We start from the raw sequence: 19,210 nt of genomic DNA, 5'->3' as shown, positions 1-19,210 counted from the left end.
TGGACTCATCTAAGATGGAATTGGGGGAGGGCAATCTTCCTATTTGGCTGTGGAATCTTTTAGGGGTTTACCTGTTTAGGGGTTAATAGTCACTGGTTGCTACATATCAAGCTTGGGAAGTATTTGGCAATATAGTTCCTCCAAAAAGCCAATAGGTTTCCAATATTGTCTGGAAGAGTATTCATGGCCAAACGTCTCATCTGTACGTAGTATTCAAGCACGAAGAGTCTGCCACACTAACCCACGTTACACTCCAGCCATCCTAAACTTCTTTCATTCCCTCCAACTCCTCACGCCCCAGGGCTTTGAACATACAAGTCCCACAGCCTAGAACACAGCTTCCCCTGCTCTTGTCTGCTCATCTTTAAGGGTTTTGATTAAATGGGACTCCCTCTGTGAAGCCTTCCTTGATGACCTTCAATGGCATTCATTGTCCCTCACCTGCACTTCCCCAGCAGAGCACTTACCAACCCTCCTTGTTGTCTTAGATGCAGTTCCCCAGAAGCAGAGCCTGAGGCAGGGATTCAGAGGCGGCTGACTCTTAGGAGGAGTGATCTTTAGGAAAACCTGTAAGGGAGTACGGGAAACAGTATAAGGAAGGGCAGTGATTCTCCACTTGTGATTTCCCAAAGGAGCAGCATTAGCGTCACCTGGGAACTTGCTAGAAATGAAAAGTTTCAAGAGCTACCCTAGAAACTCTGCAAGGGAAACCCAGGAATCTGTCATTGAACCAGCCTTTTAAGTGATTCTGATGCACCCTAAAGTTTGAGAACCGCAGAGTAAGGGGCCAGAGTCAAACAAGGATGTGATCCCAGGCAAAGTCCAGCCTTGGCCTCACCCACAGATGACTCTGGAGCATAAATTGTACCGCTAAGTTGTCCCCGCCTCTGACAAGAGGGCAGCCTTTTGCACGCCTGTATCAGCCACTCATTGACTACAGGCTTCCCCTGGGGGAGAGGCTGGTGGTTCCTTGGGTGAGGCAGCTCTTATCAGCTGAGAGCAATTTTCCCAAGAAGGGGCAGCCGAGGGCAGGGAGAGGGGTGGGGAGGTTAGGGTTGAAGGAGCAAATGCACCCATCCAGGAAGGGGGATCTGGGCATTTGTGGGGTACCAGCAGCATTTACTACCATTGTTCTTAGTTGTTCATTACTTCCATCCTTGCCACCAGACTGAGAGTTCCGGTGATCCAGAACAAGTTTTTTCCTGCTTATTATTGACTCTTCAGTGCCTAGCACAGTATGTGAACGATAAAAACCATTTACGCAATTAACTGATTAATCAAATACTAATTGAGTGCCTACTATATCTTGAGCACTGTTTCAGGGGCTCGTCACTTAGACACGAACAAGACAAAGCACCCAGCCTCACGGAATTCTTTGCTCTCGTTGGGGAGATGACAATAAACACAAAAACATTATATACATGCATATGTACATATGTGCACAGGTACATAGGATAATGTCAGATATTGATAAATGCTATGGAGAAAAACAAAGCAGAGTGAGAGGACAAGGGGAAGTATGGGGTGTTATTTTAGATGGAGCAGTCAAAGAAGGATTCTCTGAGAAGGTGACATTTGAGCTGGGATATGAATGATATGAGGAATCAAACCAGGAGAACATCTGGCGGCAGCAACTTTTATGTAAATTCAAAGTTATTTCAAAATAAAAGTTTGTTTATAAGAAGAATATCTCAGGGAAGTGCATTCCAAACCCAGAGAATAGACGGATGAATCACAGGAAACACCTGGCATTTCTATACTGATAAAGCAGGAGGTGGCTGCGAGAGATGGACAGGTGGCAGGCTGCTTACTGTTTTCATTTATTTTTTAATTAACTTTAAACATTTATCAGAGTATACATGCACAGATTTAAAAAAATCAAAGGGGCTGTAATGAAAAGCAGCTGTCCTGGTCCCAGTCCAGTCTCTCTCCCCAAAGGTATCCACGGTGACTGCTTCTGCCTTAGTGTAGCTCACTTCACCCCAAGTATAGTTGTAGAACATTTTTGGTTCCTTTATTGGTTTCCTTTGTAACTTTCAATAGCATCTTCAAACCTCTAGCTCTCCTTCCATCAGCTGTGGACAGCATATCTTGCTGTTGCCTTTGTAATATCAGGACGCTGCACCCCTGCCATCCTTCCCCACCTTGCACTACCCAACTTCTATCCTCACCCTAGACAGTAGGAAAAGAACTTGCAAGCACTTGGGTGAGATAGGATAGGGGTTTTCAGAGACTGAAAGAACGTTAGTAAGGCTAAAGTTTAAATAATAATGTGACGATGTGTTTTATAACCGTATTTGGCTTTCAATGCTTTTTCTATAGATTGCATCTAAAAGTAGAAAACTATTAACTAGACCATGTGAAAACATCAAGGGGAAATTACAAGATGGGAGGCACTACATCACTTTGTCTACGTCTGCTTGGTTTTCACCATCTCCTTGACTTATACCCATGTGGGTGCCTCAGAAGAGTTTTTCTCTTTTAACCTATGTCCCTCGGAAGAAGAGCATAGACAAAGGTGAGGCTGGTTTGGTACCACTGACACCCAGCTCAGTTCTGCTTCTGGCAGAGAGCTCAAATATCTTCAGAGCCCCTAAATCCTGCCATGTCATCTTCTCATTCATGATCATGTTTTACTGCTGAGCACCTGGGCGTCATCAGAGTGGCTCCAAAATCGAATCACATGGAAGTTTCATAGTTGTCTCTTGAGATCTCATGGAAATTCCTCCTACTCTGAAAAGTGTCATCCCTTCTCCAACTCACAGCTCACAGGGGCTTGTCCCAATAGCCGTGTTTGTGCTACATGACCCTGTCTCTGTGACCAACTGGTTGGGCCAGGAAGTGGTACATGACACAATCAGTTTGTCTCTCCTGGAAATTTAGAATTCAGATTAAAACTGCTCAGTTTAGTCTCTTGGATAGAAAAAACACGAAAACTCAAAATCTAGCTTCCATCTTGAGAATCAAAGAGTAAAGAAAGCAAAACAATCTTTTTCAACTAAAAACATGAAAAGAGGCAGAGATAAAAATGGAGTGACTCTCAAGACTCCTGATGGCTTTTATTGCCTGATTTCATTTCCTTGACGAAACCTGATTGTGTCTTTGCCCAAAGTTTCCTTGAAACCCCACCATATCCTTATACCAAATCCCCCCATTAAATTAGCTCCAGTGAGTTTCTGCTACTTACAGTCAAAATGTACTAACAAAATATCCCCTACTCTGTAACGGGCTCCTTGTGGCATAGGAACCACACCTTCGTATTCTCCAAAGTGCGAATCAGAATGCCTTGTACGTAGTAGGCACTCAAGAAGCGTTTATTGAGTTGAATCAGATGTCAGCACCCCTTCGTAAATGACACAACAGCTTCCAGGGAGCAGTGACCCCTCCTCCTGAGGTGAGGTTAACTCGGATGTATGAGAGGATGAACAGAAAAAAGCACGGACGCACCATGCCAGCTACCCTACCGGCTAAGAGTCCGACCGAGGAAAAAAAGAAGAAGCCGTAACAAGAGAATCAAACGTCAGTTTTAAGCTGTCTGAATGCCTCCCAGTCTCCCGCCACGTTAGTAGGATCAGAGAAGATCGTCAGCAGACACAGAAAAAGTCTGGCTCCATCACTATGAGAAGAGAGAGTGCTTTGAATCTCTTGGGTCCCTGATTGATCTGGTGAAAGAGCCCTCTGGTGGTGAAAATGAGCAATTACATCTAGGCTTAGACGCTGATTCTACGCACCTCTGTACACACACCTACACATTCAATTGAATGAAAGGATGAGGTCACCCCCTAGTAAGTGGGGAGGCACCATTGGGAGCTGACTGACGGCCTCCCTGCCTCCGCACACCCACTCCAGTCAGGTGTTCTGACTTGCTCCAAATGCAGGTTCAGGACTCCCCACACTCTGTGAGCAGCTTTGGCCAGGGCAGGTCTTGCAAAGGATCATCCTGCCTCACCATGTCAAAGGCTCAGCATAAAGCTTCATTCTTGTCACATGCGTCCCTTTCTCTCCTTCAGAAAAATTGTCCACATCCTGACCCATGATTTTCACCTTCATCTTCCCAAGCTCTCCCCCCAACCCCGCACTGTCCTACCTGGAGACCTGATTCCTTCTGCTGGACCTCCCGGGCACCACACCTTGTCTGTGGGGCCTACACTACAGAGCTGAGGAGGTGGAGACGGAGCTGCTGTTGTGTTACTGTGGGTCTGCTGAAGGCAGTGACTGGAGCATACTCTCCCTACGGCCCAAAGCCCATTGACGTTCCACCGACACGGTCCTGATTTGAGAAAAGACATTTCTCACCCTTATCGGAGTAAGTGAAGAAACAAACAGATCCTTGAATGGCTGTTTTGGTCATTATTAATTATTTCATGTTATTTAAATATCTGAGGGGGAAGGAAGGAAAATTCCACTCATTTAATAATCCCTCCCAACAGAGACCCACTTCACCTCCATGTTACATATGGCTTTTTCCTTAAAGATAAATAAACAAACAAAAAAATAAATAATCAAGGCCGGACACTTTATTGAGAAGGAAGTTTTCTTTTTAGGAAAGGAAGAACACTTAAGTAACTTATATAGAAGGCTTTGTATACTTTCCCCCATTATTTCCTGTCATTCTTCAGGGGCATGGCTAGTGTGGCTCTGGTCCCAAGTTTATCTGTTCCATTTTGGTTGTGTGGCAAATTTACAACATTTCTACTTCCTGCCCACAAATCAATGGACCATGACACATGCATATGCAATTAAATGAATATAAGTGCACAAATTGACAGTATACATATACACAGGCAGGTAGACCCACACATGCACAGAGCGATGCATCTGCAGCAAACATAGCCACATGGCTCACAACATTGCATGCAGGCACAGACACGTATTTGCATACCTGCTTCACTTCAACAAATTCGCAGGTACTCAGAGCTCGTAACTAAATTGGACACAGCACAGGTAAACATTCAAACACAATACACCATGACTATATCTTCAAACCTATGCATGAAAGTGCGTATATGTCTAATACCAAGAACCAAATCTTCAAGTGAGTTTAACACCAAAGAAAAAGTAGCAAAGTCACTGAGAAGTTGTGAGCTGCATTTGGGAACTCTTCAATACGTTGCTGCTACTCACTCATCTGTAAGGAATCTCTCAGACTGACAGCCAGAGATGACACCAGGGGACTATATGTGTTTGAGTTTACCTCCCATTATATTTTTGTCCAGTTAAATAACATTCAAACATGACAGTTGGTTATGGACACATCTCAGGGACTGCAGAAACAGCCCAAGCAACCTCAATTCCAAAGACCCAGCCTCTGGGCATCTGTTCCATCATGCTGTAGGAAAAAAATAATATTAAAGGCGTTCTGTGGACTGTCCTTAGTCAACTCAGTGTGACTCATGGCTGTGCCAGAATGCATAGTAACAAAAATTGGCTTAAACGCTGTTTTGCAACACTGACTATTTCGAAGGGAGAGTCTCACTAGCTTTCAGGTGTGCAGTGGCATGTGCACTTTGGACTAACAAGGAGAGCAGACCTAACTTCACCTGCCTCCTAGTCTAACTGAGACAAGGATTTTAACAAATGAATATCCCAAGCACCCTTGGAAAGAATCTGACATTTTTGGTGGCTCTCCCGCCTTTAATCTATCGCCTCCGCACCCCCAAATGTAGGGATATTAATATATATGTGAATTCAGAGACCGGTACTCACACCCCTTTGCCCCAAATCCCTGCTATGTGTACAACAGAGTCTATATACGTTTAGCTCCTTCTGTCTTTTAGGAATACACAATCATGTATATGAACAGTTCCGGCTCTGATCTGAGCACGTTGTCTCCGGTGTAAACCAGAGCTCCAGAGAAAGGAGGGTAGACATATTGGTTTGTTTTCTGGGGAACCAAATTGAGATAGACTATACACAGATGTGCCTGTGAGAACACTTTTTGCCCGCCCAAGTGAGACATAGAAACGTCGCCCGGAGTCGCCGGTCCCTTTAAGAAGACTCGGTCTTCCCCATGGGCTCCAGCAGCGCCCGCAGCAAAAGGCAAACTTGCCTGGCTCATTGGTGGGGGGAAACGCCGCGTTGGGTGGGAGCGAGAGAGCCCCAGAGTGCGCTGCGGGCTTCTTTCCCCTTCCCCTTTCCTTAACCCTTCCGGGAGCGGAGGAACGGAGCTGTGCTGCAGCGCCAAGGAGCCGGGGCGCTGACTACCCTCGGCTCCCGAAACTTTGCGCGGAGCGTGGGCTTGACTAGGCAGAGCCGAGCCGGCTGGCTGGTCTGGGAAGGGACGGGGGGAAGGGCATGGGGGAGGACCGACCCTTCAGCACCCCAGGTCTCCAGGCCGGGCGCTAGAAAGGCGGGGGTGCAGCAGCAGCAGAGAAGCTGTCCCTTCAGCACCACGGACCTTTGCCCTCCGGTGAAACCGTCCGGCCCCCGCCCCAGGACTGTCTTTTCTCCAGTTTGAGCGGGGGTGTCGGGAGCAGGCGGAGAGCTTTCCTGGGTGGCTGGGGAAGCAATGAACACTCTTCTCAGCGACTCGCCTCCCAGCAGTGCTATTTTTTGCCATCCGCCCTCACCCCCAGCACACGCGCTCGCACACAAACGCACGCACGCACACACACACACACAGACCTCTCTGGATTTCTTTGCCTTGAGTCTCCTGGGGCTGTGAGGAGCCAGGCGCATCTCAAACCGAGCTGGCATCTTCAGGCTCTGGAGCCATGCCCTGCACGGACCCTCATCCTTACCAAGCTCCTGAGGAATGAAAGGAACCCAGGGACCCTCAGAAAGCAGCAGTGATGTGGACCAATCCCCTGGAGCCTGCACCCTTCCGAGGGCCATAGGCGACCCAGAGAACAAGACAGAGCTCCTGACAGGAAATCCCAGCTTTCCCAAAGTCCCTGTGGATGCTGACAGAAGGAGACTCGGATTTTTGGAAGCGCCTGTGCTAGGTTATCCAGCTGCAGAGTGATTTTCCCCTCTGGCATTGAAGCTCCCTCTGCACCCCCAGCCATCCAGAATACCATGAAGAATTATGAGGATGTGTGACAGAGGTATCCAGATGTTGATCACCACTGTGGGAGCCTTCGCAGCTTTTAGTTTAATGACCATTGCAGTGGGCACGGACTACTGGTTATATTCCAGAGGTGTGTGCAGGACTAAATCTACAAGTGATAATGAAACCAGCAGGAAGAATGAAGAAGTAATGACCCATTCGGGGCTGTGGAGGACCTGCTGCCTAGAAGGTATTTGCAAATTCCTCTTACTGGTCCCAAATAATCCAGTTTCTGATATTCTGATGTTCCAGTGGGTGTTTGGGAGATGGAGGCAGTGATAAGGAAAGAGGAATAGCTCAAATTATTGCTGAGAACGTGCAGATGTCCAGACTGTTCCCAGCAAGACGAATGCTGTGTGGAATGAAGGGGTTGAGTCTTGTTGATTGTTTTTTGTAAAAGCTTCATGAGATGAGATTTTGTGGCACTCTAGGCAGCTTCTGCAGTTGACAAAAGTCTTCTAATCCAAAATCCTTAGGCATATTGTGAACCGCTCTGGTCTCTGGCTTGAGATGGGTCTTTGGCTATGCTTAAATTGCATTTTGGAGGGGAAGGAGAGGGAGGGAGGGGGAGGGAGGCTGAGAGGGAGGGGGGACAAGAGAGAGAGTGAGAGAGACAGAGAAAGAGAGAAAGAATGAGAGTCCCTGACCTAGACTGGCACACTTTGAGCTATTTCCTTATTTCTCAACACAGTCTTATCAGTTTCTTCTGAGTTTGGTTTAACCAGATATTTCCATGAACTTCCATTACCAACCAGTTCTAGACTAACATGTGTGAACCCCTACATGAACACACAGACATTTTAAGAAAACGTCCTTATTAATACATCTTTCGCTATTTGGGATCAAAACAAAACCGAAGTCTTGGTGCTTAGAATCCACCTGTCTTCTTTCCTAAATCATCCCCAAAGCCCAACAAATATATTTCGATGATATTTACATGAGGTGGATTCTCCAAGAATCGAAGCCTGTCACTTCTAATGTTAAAAAATGAGAATTTGTTCTAAGTTATAATGAAGAGGATGGACCAATTTTAGAATGCCAAGCTCCTGGGTATCCTTTCTCCCTATAAAACTTGCTTTCACTACACCAGGAGTCATTCTCAGCATCACAGGCAATGCCTGGATGTCAGTGGGAGAAAACAGAAAGACAGAGAAGAAAAGCAAAGTTCTTTGGAGCCTATGTACCTGAGAGAAGACACTCTCAGATCAGAGGGGATTAGAGGGGCAGAAGGGAGTTTTCTCAGGTTTCTGGGGAATCTGTGAAGCTGGTCACAGTGATGGGCAAGGAAACCTGGGTTTTCTGTATGCTCCCGTCCCCTGCTTGTCATTGGTTCTCCATGCTTACAGCCCACTGGCTGGCATTTGTCAGGGCTTCTTGAGAACTTGCATTTATGTAAATCGCTTAGGAAATCATGCTATGACATCACTTGCTAGTGTAATATTGCGTCATCCCCTGGCCTCCTTCCCATGTCCTGACACTCTGAACAACTGCTCTCCTGAGTGTAGCACTACTACAATTGATTGTGTTTGCAAGGCAAATTTGCAACTGGTGGGAAGCCCAGGTAGGAAAGAACTACATTCAATGCAACAAGGATCTCTGTACTTGAAGTCGAAAGACCTGGTTAATCCTGCAACCTATCTGTGTGACCTTGGCAAAGACTCTTACCCTCTCTAACCCTCAGTTTAGTAATCTGGGAAATGATTAGTTTGGAGTAGGTAGTCTTGAATTAGCACTACCCAAAGCTTATATTGTATCCAGCATACTGATGGAAATTCTAGAATAATTCTTTCCTAAACATTGACAAAAATCTGCTATTTGTGATCAGTTATGGTGAAGTCATTTACCTTAGGGAAATTCCATAATTCCCTTTCCTGTACTGACAATAAGGACTTGAATAATCTTTTGTGAAGCAGTGATTTGGTGGGTGATTTGATGGCTACATGGTTCTAGGAATGGCATAAAAAATCTGAAGCTCTTCCCAAGCTCAAAGTGGCACATATGTAGACCATGTTTTAGTAATTTCCAATTCTTTTGCCTCATGGAACCAAACCTGAGAATGCACAATTAAACACCAATTTCGGCTCCCCCTCTTAGGGCCTAAAATTCCTGAACCCTTGCTCAGAATTTCTCAACTGAGGGTTTCTCTTTTCTCCAACATCATGTCCTACACCCACAGTTTGTACAAGGAATTGGAACCGCACTCGGGCATTCTGTGGGCTCAGTGGGAGAAGTGAGAATTTGAATCAAGAAGGAGTCGGATGACTCTAAGATATGTTCTTGGTCATGTGAACTCTTTTGAGAAAATTTGTTGCAGTCTCCATGCAATTTGGCCCAGCTAATTTTTTTTTAACATATTTTGAAGTATTAAATATAGTAAGATGCATGAACTTTAATGAATCCCAATGATTTTTTAGCTATGCTTATACCCATATAACCAGCACTAGATGGACCTGGCTGAAATCTGAGGCCAAGATTTTTCCTCATGTACTGAATACATCAAGTGTTCAAGGAATTTGCAGGAGCCTCTGATTTCTGCATGGGGAGACATATGCAGTAGGCAGCATTCATACGTTGCTGGAATGAAGGTACAGCCATCTCTCATTCAGTATCTCCTCTCTCCCAGAGCCTCAACATCCTCATTTTTCTGGTCCTTTAACGTCAAAGGATAGTGGGGGGTCTTGTAGCTCAATTTTCTTTGATATCAAATTAGAAGAGTTAGTTCATTTACACTTTTTAAGAGCCATGAGAGAATGTGGCTATTTTGTTCAAAAGAAGAGAATGCTCAGGAGGGACATGACAGCTGCCTGCAAACGTCTGAAGGGTTGTCATACTGAAGAGAGATTCGAAATGTTCTGTGTGGCCTCGAGGGGTAGAAGGAGGAGCTAGAGGAAAACAGTTTTACCTTAATATAAGTAACTACCCAATGTGGAATGGGAAGCTTTAAGAGGTTATGAGTTCTCCACCACCAAAGATATTCAAGTATAAGACAACTACATCAATTGTTTCCAAACTTGGCTAGTCATCAGAATCACGTGAGGAACTTTAAAAAATAGACGATCAGGCCCCTCAACTGGATTCCCGGCTTCCATAGGTCTGCGGTGCATCACTGGAATCTGGATTTTCTAAAAGTCCTCCAAGCAATTATGATGTTAAAGCCACTATGCACTGAGAATTTACAATAGGCCTGGGAGCGACTACATGTGTTAAAAAGGATCACATTGCTCAAGTGAGAGAGAGGATGTTTCCAGTTTTCATTTCTATAACTCACCAAAATGTCCTCCACATTTAGCACTTACTATGTGCTGGAACTGCTCTAAGAATTTTGAAAAATTACCCCCTTCATCTTCAAAGGAGCTCAATGTTGTAGGTATTGTTATTATCCTTGTTTTATAGGTGAGGAAACTGAGGCCTAAAGAAGTCATATGACTTGCCCAAGGTCACATACATAACCCAGCAGGCAGTACTTCACCTAAGCCGTGTTAGGCGAAGAGCATTTGCTACACAACATTACTTCATGCTCTGCTGGATAGGTTGCTACTGGTACAGACGTTAGCTTGAGAATGCCCCGACACATGGGTTTTTCCATTCAGAAGCCCCAGAGCCCAGAATACCCAGCATGCCTGTGCAGTGTCTGCAGGGGTGCAGGAGCCACCAGACAGGCACAAACTCAGAGGCAGCAAAGGACACGCTTTGAATGAGAAAACAATCGACCTATGTAGAGACACCCACACTGAGAAACCAAAACGCATGCCTGACTCATTATCTGGAAAGCATGCAAGGCATTCACAAAGTGGTGCCCCAACCTGCTGCGTGTTTTCAATGGCAGCGTTTGAATTTGAATGAGAACACGTTCAAAATGTGATTCTCTCATTAAGAGGACCTCTTGAAGTCCCAGATACAATCAAAGGGATGTATTTAGATAGTGGGAAAACCACAGGCCTAGTAGCAAGAGACCCTGTGTACTAATCACATTTCTGTCACTAAGAGTAATGCGAATTGTGCGTGTTATTTTCCTCATCTGGACCTCTGTTTACCCAATTCTGAAACCAGGGCTTCAGCTAAGATTAGATTAGGAAGGAAAAAATCCATATGTTCACGTGGACTAGGCAGATAATTTAAAGTGTGAAACAAGCATTTCACAGTCCTCTTAACTCAGTTCTATGGGAGGAAAAGTAACAGTGCATTTGAGAAGATAGAAGAAACTTGGTCTCAATATGGGGGCAATAGAGAGTGACACGGACTGCGGCAAATTGGAGAGCACCAGCCCCATCTGAGGGACAACTCCTACTTAGCTGGAATTGATTTTTACCCTGGGGAAACCAAATTTGGCTCAATATTCCAAATTTTAAAATGCCAGATGTAGAATTTTGATTTTTAAAATGTGGGCGACTAATTCAACTTTTAAAAAACACAGTGCCAGCCAAACCAAACTCACCCTGTAGCTGAATTTGACCCATGGATGGCCAGTTTTGTGCCCTGGAAATTATCTAAATGGCCTTTTTATTCCAAATTTCTGATAGTTTCATATTTGATTCCTGAATTGCTCTTCATTAGCCAATATTTACTTTTTCTATTCATTAAAAAAAATGCCTACTAAGAAAAGAAAGCCCATTTAGGATTTTAGGACAGGGAACTTAAAATTCTAGAATAGAGCTTCAATAAACTGCTATTTCTGCTACAGATGGGCCTGGATGACATCAAACATCTGGCTGAAAAACTGAAAAAAATATCCAGTCATTAGAAGTTCCCCCATATTTCCCAATCTCCAGATGGTTGACTTTTTCAGCCAGATGGGGTTCCAGCTTTATTTATGTGTTCAGAAGCCTTTGGGGAAGCTGCAAAGATGTGGTTGAGGACAAGGGGGAGAGAAGGTCATGATATTGGTTGAGTATTTCCCACGTGTCAAGCCCAGCACTAGGTGCTTTCAAATACACTAACTCATAATTTTCATATCTCCTAGTAGAATATAAACTCGATAAGGACAGCAATTGTCTGTTTGGGGCACTGCTGCATCCCTGGAGCTTAGAAGCAGTACCAATAGTCACTTCTGCTCCTCCCATCCTAGGTCTGATGCTGTTCCTTCCCTTAGACGTGGATGCAGAACGCATCAGAACTCTCTTATTCTCTTCCCTACTCCTGACCTTCTCCCTATTCTTTTCCCTGCCCTCTTCTTCCTTGTCCGTAAAGCCCAAGAGGCAGAGAGAAGGGAGAAACGGGCTGGAGTCTTAAGGCAGGATGGGGGTGAGTGACCATGACTGTGTTTGTGGGGCAGGTCAGGATTGGGAAGGTGGCAGAGGTTGGGGTGTGAGCATGACTAACATTCAGCCAGAACATGTCCATATAGCCACACTGAATTTTAAAAGGTGGAAATACTTCTCTACCTGTTGGTAAACAGCATCTGGCCCAAGTCCTCCACTAGCCCCCTGCACCATCTTGCTCCAACCCTATGGGAGCATCCATCCTGAGCGGCTGGTCTTGTGTCCTACTGGTGGTTTAATATTTTGAATCTTACTCCTACTTGTGTCATCACTGGTGGAAAAGACCTACTCCTCTTCTTTCTACCTCAAACCCAGCCCTCGAGAATCTGACGTTAGGATTATATCCATCTTAGGGAAGTAGATGCCTTGAAAATACTTTTGTTTGCTTCATCATTTGAAATTTTATCTTCTGGATTAGAATAAAGGCAAGTGATCTGTATTCCAAAGTTGGGTGACCAGTGTGGATTATTAACATGGGTGACGAGTGTGGGTTACTAGCATGAGTCAAGAAAAAATAAAAAAAGAAATCAGGCAAAAAGATGATTATGTCCTTTTAACTTTCCCATAGAGCAGTGTCTAACAGGCTTGCGTAAGAGGTCATTTGATTTTCCAGGAGAATGTAACTTTGTGTGACTTTGCTGTTATTATAGATTCGGGGCCAGTTGTATAGTTAGATGTTTGCATGTAGAAAACTTGGGAAGACACAATAAATTGTTTCTTCAGTAGAGGTGCAAATGATTTCCGTTCATTAAAGGAGATAACTTTAAACCTTGTGGCTTTATTGCCCACCCCCTAGGACATTAATCCATTTTATATCTAACTTAATCTTATTTCAGAATTTTTTCCTGAAAAAATATAGATCCTTCTTTGAACCAGTTTTGTCATTCTGCTGGTTCCCTCAGTGATGAGTTAAATAAAACTTGACATGAACTCACTTTGTATTTTAGGAAAATTATGTTTTAAACAATTTGAAAATTATACTCAGACTTGTGGAAGTACCCTCAATGAAACCAACGTTTCTGAAATTAAAGAGAAGCCTAGTAAACTCTAAGCTTGTTTTTCTTCTTCTCCCCTTTCCACAACCCTGCCAGAGCCCACTTTTTCAATGTAGGAGCAAACGGGCCGTTAATAACTCATGAGAGACCGCAGGGAATATCGGGTAACAGCAGGGGCTGTGGGGTCAGGCGGACCTGGCTTCTTACCCGGATCCTGCTGTTTACTGGCTGCAAGACTTTGGAAGTTTTTTTAATCTCTGAGACTTAATCTCCGAGATTCACAAGAGTTTCCTCATCTCTAAAATGGGGAAACACAAGTAGAAGGCACTTTCAACTCTTTCTCTTCTAGTTCTTCTTGTGGTTCTTTCATTCCTTCATACCTCTAAATAATATGTGGACCGTTAGTTCTTGATTCATTCTGGACAATATCCACTTGCTAAGGCAAATGATAAGTTAGCTTTCTTATACCAGTGCTTGTCTTCCTCCCAATACTTGTAGTTCCTAAGTGAGTTGCCTGTGGCTCCAAGAAGAATCATTCATAAAGCTTGAGGGTGCCTGGAAGAAAGAGAGACTGGCATCTCACTCCTGGATTTGACACTTGCTCAGGCAGCACAGCTGCTCATCTGCTCATGTGCCTACCTCAGCAAGGGAGTTGGGCAGAAACACCAGGGCTGAGAGAGGAAACGGCAACCAGGCAGGCTGTTTGGAATGGGGATGTTCTGGGAGTTGAGTAGATGTGGTGGTGGATACCTGAACTTGAGCCATTTTGTCAGTATCCTACCCAAGAGAGCAACCCATTAAGTAAGAAGACCCTAGCCAGGGCTGCATGACATCTATGAAGATGTTACCCTGCACAGAGCTGCCTGGCTCAGGGGTCAAGAAGGGGCTGAGAGTCAACCCATGTTCCTCTCCCCAAACCATGCACCTTGGTCCAAAACTGAGTCCATCTAAAGGGGGAAGGGCCTTTTAAAAACGTTCACAGGATCCTGTACGGGCCAACCACAGGCTCAGCAGCATGGGGCCATGAGTTGCCAGTGGTGGGAGCCAAGGTGGGTTGGAAAACGCTGGACCAGACTCAGATATCCCACATCAGAGAGGGAAGTTGCAGTGGAAAGGCCCCACAGGGCCCTCCAATAACCAATGCACGTGCCTCCACAACGTAATCAACACATAGATCCCTGCCCGCAGAGAGCACTGACAACTGAAGAGCCCTGTTAGCTGAAGAAGCGGTAACAATGAACAGTAAAGGTTTGCAACCTCACCCAGCTCAGTGAAGAGACATTTTGGCCTTTTTTACTTCCTGTTCCCTGCCACAACATACTGAAGGTGCTAGAATCTAAGAGAGGGAGGAGCAGAGATGTTAGCTTTGCAATCAGATATGCGATTGGAAGTTTTAACAACCAAAAGAGACTGGGAAGTTATGAAATCGGCCCAAAATATCATTGAGGAGATGAAGGATTGGATATAATGCAGTGGAAAGCCAAAATAAAACAATTGCATGTTCATACTCCACTAAGTCGACACTCATCGATACACAGGATAGATATCATCATGCTTTGTCTTTAAAATTCTAAAAGTTGGAAACTCGGGGCCCGGCCCTGTGGTTGAGTGGCTAAAGTGCTGCATGCTCCACTTCAGCGGCCGAGGGTTTGCAGGTTCAGATCCCGGGCGTGGACCTACTCTACTCACCAGCCACCCTGTGGAGATGTTCCACATACAAAAAAATAAAGGAGGATTGGCACAGATGTTAGCTTAGGGCTCATCTTCCTCACACACACACAAAAGTTGAAAACCCAATGATGAATATAAGCTGTGACACATAACTATATCTCAGGGGTTGACAAACAATGGCCCAAGGGCCAAATTCAGCCTGTTGCTTACTTTGTACAGCCAGCAAGTTAAGAACATTTGTATATTTTTTAAAGGTTGAAAAAATTAAATAACATCAGTAATATTTCATGACATAAAAATTATAAGAAAGTCAAATTTCGGCATTCATAATTCTGAATGTTGCCAATAAAAAGTCTATAAAAATTTGTTCTCTCTCTTGTTGTATACATACTTACATAGTAGCCTCAGTTTTGCTGCTTGGCCTGAGAAGCCTGAAATATTTATTGTCTGGCCCTTTACAGAAAAAGTAAAGTTCGCTGACCCCTTCTATAGCTCATGGAGAGACACGTGGGAATCTATAATGGCATTTTATTTCAGAAGTACCCTTTGTTTTCCCAAGAGTATTGAATTGCTTTCCTTTTTTCTTGCACTGCTTGCCTCTATCATAGACTCTTCTTCTCATCAGGTATTCTGTTGAATCCTCTTGCCTTTCCTGGAGTCCTCTCGCTTAGTTCTTTGCCCAGGTGGTCCTTGACCACTTCCTGAGACGTGGAAAGGTTGAAAGGAAGTCAATGAGATCCTCCCCTCTCAGATGGTCTCCAGGAAAAGGCAGCCCTGACCAGGTACCCAAGGAACAATGTCTTTGGGGCTGGCAGAGAAGGAAGTTTTGGGAGCCAGTGTTCTGATGGCCATGAGAAGAAAGGGACGGTACAGACAGATTGAAAGTAGACTCAATCAGACATGGGTGCTGAGTGGGTGAGGGTGAAGAAATTGAGGTCCAGAACAGGCCATCGGTATTGGGAGGCCAGATAGAGGCACTCTTCCATCTAGTTCTGTGGATGAGTTCATATGCTTATGAAACTTCCTAGAGAATATGTGAAAGAGCACTTTTATAGAGAGAGTCTTGTCCTCTAAAAATGTTAAGAATCACTAATATAGAGCTTAGGACAGACGTGAAACCTGGGATGGCACTTAGGCTCATCCAAACATGGATGGTAATTTTAGACATGAAAGTACATCAGAAGTGCCAGAGAAAACCCAATGAGTACCCAGAGGGAAAATGACAGAACCCTAAGTGGCATTGACACTTAGGGAGCAGGGAACAGAGGAGCTGGTGAAAATCGGAAGGAAAAAAAAAAAAAAACAGAGATGAAGGAAGAGAAGGAAAATTCAGTATTTGACCCAACATTTTGATGGTCTTACTGCGGCTTGGTCCAAAATGATGCAAATGAACAGCAAAGTCCATACTAGAAGCTCTCCAGCCTAGGAGAACCCCCTGCAAAGCAGTGGTGTCACCTGTGGGCCACTTCCTGGGTTTGCACGAGGGGGCTCACTTCCAGGATAGGTCTACCCCTCCTTCTGGGATCAGTAAGCAGATGAGATGCCAGTATGGATCCTTGAGGGCTGCTTCCAAGGAAGCTCTAGAAGGAGAAGATGGGCCGTGAGAATTCCAGAAAGAGGCGCCACAGAGTGGTCTAAATAATGAATAGGTAACACTTAATGAACACCTTCTGTGTGCAGGCTGCAATTATTGCAGAAGACCGAACATTCATTTCTGAACTAACTCCTGAGCATTCATTTATTTCTTTAGCAGACACATGCGATATGCCAGGCACTAGGTCAGCACCTGACAAATATTTCACCCTGTGACTTCTTCAGAGCTGGATACTACTATTACCCCCACTTTACAAGTGAGAGAACGGAGACCCAGAGAGGCACATGGTTAGTAAGAGGCAGAGCTGGGATTCCAGCCCTACCCTGTGCTGCCTTTCAGGACTGTAGTCCATGCACCTGGATAAGCGCTTAGTATAAATAGATGCAACTTATTCTCGTAATAGCGCATGTACCACGAGTAGGCCTGTTCCACCAACAAGGAGACCGAGGTTCAGAGAAATGAAGTGGCTTGCACAAGATCATCTGCTAGGTTGTGGCAGGGCTGAACCAGAAGCTTCACCCTAACCACCACACTGCACTGCCTTAATTTAAGCGCCTAGTGGGGTGGGTCTTCTCCAACATGCCCACTTCTATGTCAAGGAGAGTTTGTGTCAGTCACTGGCCCTGAGCCATTCATTGACTGGAAATATTGTGAAAAATAATTAACCCAACCTTTGCCAATTTTTATTCCAAATCCAGAAAGCAAGGACAAAGAAAACAAAGGGTAAAGCTAACAAGACTTAAACATTGTAGCAGTAGGCTGTGAACAAACACCAGTTCTGGAGATCAAATATGAATTTTTTTTTTTAAAAAAAGGCAACACCGATCCTTTGGAAGTGAGAACAGAGTTTCTTTCGTAAAGAGCCTGACTGGACGCAGGTGAGTAAGCTATTGGAGATTCTCACGTCTTCTGCATCGGAGTTGGGGGTGTTTGCAAACTTGGGGATGCCATCAGGTTCATGGCTGTCCCGCTGCCTGAGGAGCAAACTTGGGCGCATCATTTATTTGACTTCTTTGAGCTTTCAACTCTGTGTCAGGCAGGAGTTAAGATTTCTGGCTTGGATAACTCTGGTACTTAGGGATCTGTAGCCTGATTCTCATGCAGCACTAGAGAGCCGAAAACAATCTTTGAAAAGCACCAAACACCCACCAGATATGCAGTGGACCAATGGACCACCAGGCCTGCTTCTTAGTGACCTTGGGCTTGAGTAGGCCAGGAAGAGGCAGCTAGGATGAGCTGGGGGCAGGCAAGGCCTAATACCTTCTATCTACCTTTTAACCAGCCTATAGTTAGAAACATTATTAAATATCTTGTTGCCTTCTAAACACTCATTATCCACCACATTTTCCTGAACCACCAGCCTAGAAAGCCTAGAACCAGAGCCTGGCACGTAGTAGACACTCAATAAATACATCTTGAGTTTGTTGCTTGAGGGTAGGTAATGCGATTACCTTGAGCTTCTCCTGGTGAATCCATGCTAATTCTTAATGCTGTTCTGTTCTTAAATGCTTGCAAACCACCTTTTAAATAATATATTCCATAATCCCTGCCACAGTTGTTGCTAATTCAGCAGCCTGTATTTTGAGGAAGTCCGACTTCACAGTCTCGAAAATCTCAATATTATTTGTCCATCCTTATTTTTCCATTTTTTCCTCAAAGATTATCCAGAGTTGTTTAACAGTTTCGTTTAAAAATTTCCTCAATACCTTGGGTGCAAACTTGGGCAAAGAAAAAAGAAAATACATGTTGTGTAGACATATTGTACACAGACCCAGCAGGCACTGTTGCTATTCCTTGTGTTTCAGATTCTATATATATTTGGTTATCTGCATGTTTAGGAAATGGAATTTCCACCACTCTGTATTCTGCAGCATATGCTATTCAGCATCATGCATAGCTGCCTTGGAATACAATAATACCTACCTGTTAAATTAAAGTGATTCAGAAAATCATAGATAACCGTTGGGGTGCCTTCCATCACCTCATCTATTACAAAATTCTTCTGTCACCTGTGGAAATTGGTTTTGGCATAGAGCTGTTAATATAGATGCATATTTACGACAAATCATTTTCACCCTTTGCAAATTATAGGACAGCAGAACCAATTAGCTTACCAATCAGCTTAAAATGCCTTAAAATATGTACTACCAAGTAAGTCCTGTTTTTTCAAAATATTACTTTTCACCAAAGATGAATCTGGCTTGCGATCAAAATGCTTTAAGTGTTTAGAGAAAAATAAAAAGATCAAATCAAGAGGCAATGATGTTAATCTGAGTCAAAGGTCTGTCGCACAGCATAATAATTGCTCTTTTCTGCTTTTCTACTCTGTGGTGAGTGATGGCTTAGCTCCCTAGCAGGGGAGAGATGGCAGGGGTTCCAGGAGATAATAAGGTCTGAAGCAAGGCAAATTCAGTCTGGCCCACCCCCAAAGTTGATTTTCCAGTTGGAGTCGCTGGGGCTGCAGCGACATCCCATTGGCATAGGAAATGCAGAGTCCTAGCCCAGCACTCCAGACCTTCTCTAAACTGTCCTAGGTGGGGAGATGTGCTGGGGTCAGGAGGGGGATGAAATGGTAGATAGTGTGCTCACGGTAGGCTTCCCTGAGAAGGTGACATTTAACCCAAAATATGGAGGAGGTGGGAAA

At 44.5% G+C, this 19,210-nt stretch overlaps 1 protein-coding gene and 1 long non-coding RNA gene across 3 annotated transcripts in view; one reads left to right on the top strand and one right to left on the bottom strand.

The window, feature by feature from the left end:
- LOC138917155 (uncharacterized) overlaps positions 1-6,756 on the bottom strand; it is a 37,983-nt gene extending 31,227 nt beyond the window's left edge. The window contains exons 1-2 of one of the 2 annotated variants that reach the window (XR_011424711.1): positions 6,625-6,756; positions 468-567 (exon numbers count right to left, since the gene is read on the bottom strand). This is a non-coding gene — a long non-coding RNA (uncharacterized lncRNA). Of the gene's footprint in view, positions 1-467; positions 568-4,087; positions 4,198-6,624 lie in introns of those variants that run through there. The other variant, XR_011424712.1, reaches the window with a different exon arrangement.
- CACNG3 (calcium voltage-gated channel auxiliary subunit gamma 3) overlaps positions 5,945-19,210 on the top strand; it is an 80,317-nt gene continuing 67,051 nt past the window's right edge. Inside the window, exon 1 of the mRNA XM_001501201.5 lies at positions 5,945-7,238. Within this exon, the coding sequence (XP_001501251.1) occupies positions 7,028-7,238 (211 nt within the window). The 5' untranslated portion in view covers positions 5,945-7,027. The remainder of the gene's footprint in view (positions 7,239-19,210) is intronic.

The sequence above is a fragment of the Equus caballus genome, chromosome 13 (genome assembly GCF_041296265.1).
Source record: "Equus caballus isolate H_3958 breed thoroughbred chromosome 13, TB-T2T, whole genome shotgun sequence".
NCBI lineage: Eukaryota > Metazoa > Chordata > Mammalia > Perissodactyla > Equidae > Equus > Equus caballus.
The sequence above is the reverse complement of the archived record's forward strand: the minus strand, read 5'-3'. Positions and strand labels throughout refer to the sequence as shown.